The sequence below is a fragment of the Mastomys coucha genome, chromosome X (genome assembly GCF_008632895.1).
Source record: "Mastomys coucha isolate ucsf_1 chromosome X, UCSF_Mcou_1, whole genome shotgun sequence".
Classification (NCBI taxonomy): Eukaryota; Metazoa; Chordata; class Mammalia; order Rodentia; family Muridae; genus Mastomys; species Mastomys coucha.
In genome coordinates, this window is record NC_045030.1 from 3,413,466 (window position 1) to 3,414,487 (window position 1,022).

Consider the following 1,022-nt stretch of genomic DNA (forward strand, 5'->3'; position numbering starts at 1 on the left):
CCTCGAAGACCCCTTGGAGGTATGTTTGTATGAGTGTGGAGTGTGTCTGAGGTGCGGCCACTGGGTTTGTGGTTTGTGGTTTTGTGTTCTGTGTTTGGTAGTTGGTGTCTTCTGTTTGAGCTGTCTCTCAGGCAGCTCCACGTTTGAGCTGTCTCTCAGGCAGCTCCAGGTTTGAGCTGTTTCTCAGGCAGCTCCAGGTTTGAGCTGTTTCTCAGGCAGCTCCAGGTTTGAGATGTCTCCCTGGCAGCTCTGGTCTTTGGTTTCAGTTTGAGCTGTCTCTCAGGCAGCTCCAGTTTGAGCTGTATTTCAGGCAGCTCCGGTTCTGTATTTCAGTTTTCTGGTAGCTGCTACTGTGGGCCATGAGGACCCAGTAGCTGTGGAAGGAGACGGAATTCTCCTTTTGCCAAGGAGGGAGTGGAGGAGGAATCCCACACCATTTGAGGCCACATTTGCTGGTTTCTCCAGACCAGACTTGGGTGAGTGTTTTTGGATGTGTTGGTGTCTTTTGTCTTTGTGGTGTTCTTGCTTCTTTTGATTTTTGCCATGGGGCAGCCATGGCAGACACGGGCCGAGCAACTCTGTGATTTGATTGTGATTATCTGTGTACCTAATGTTTGTTACTGGGCCCAGTTGTCTCTCTATGTATAAGTTGTCTTTCTCTGTGTTCATGGATCTGGCAAGGTCAGAGCTGTCTGTGTGATAATTGTTTTTCTCTGTGTTTCTTAGTATATTATTCAATATAATTTGTCTGTTAAAGTCAAAAAGAAAAAAATGCAGGCTCAGTGCACCTCCAAGTGGCTGTCCTTTCAGATCGGATGGCCATCCATGTGGTGTTGTCTGGGAAAATTTGGCCCGTCGCCCTCTTTGTGGGTTCATCCTTTTGCTTCACTTTCAGATTCAGGTCCTAGTACTACTGCCCTCAGTAGTGGGAGGGCACCTGCAGCTCCACTGGCATGGGCTCCTCAAGGGCCAAGGTCAGGTACAGCTGGAGAGTGGGGCCCAGCAGCTGGGACACAGAATAA

The 1,022-nt window shown here is 49.1% G+C and overlaps 1 protein-coding gene across 1 annotated transcript in view; it reads left to right on the forward strand.

Moving 5' to 3' along the window:
- LOC116090964 (F-box/LRR-repeat protein 17-like) overlaps positions 1–1,022 on the forward strand; it is a 50,471-nt gene that overhangs the window by 6,351 nt on the left and 43,098 nt on the right. The window contains 2 exon segments of the mRNA XM_031371965.1: positions 334–476; positions 896–979. Of these exon segments, the coding sequence (XP_031227825.1) occupies positions 334–476; positions 896–979 (227 nt within the window).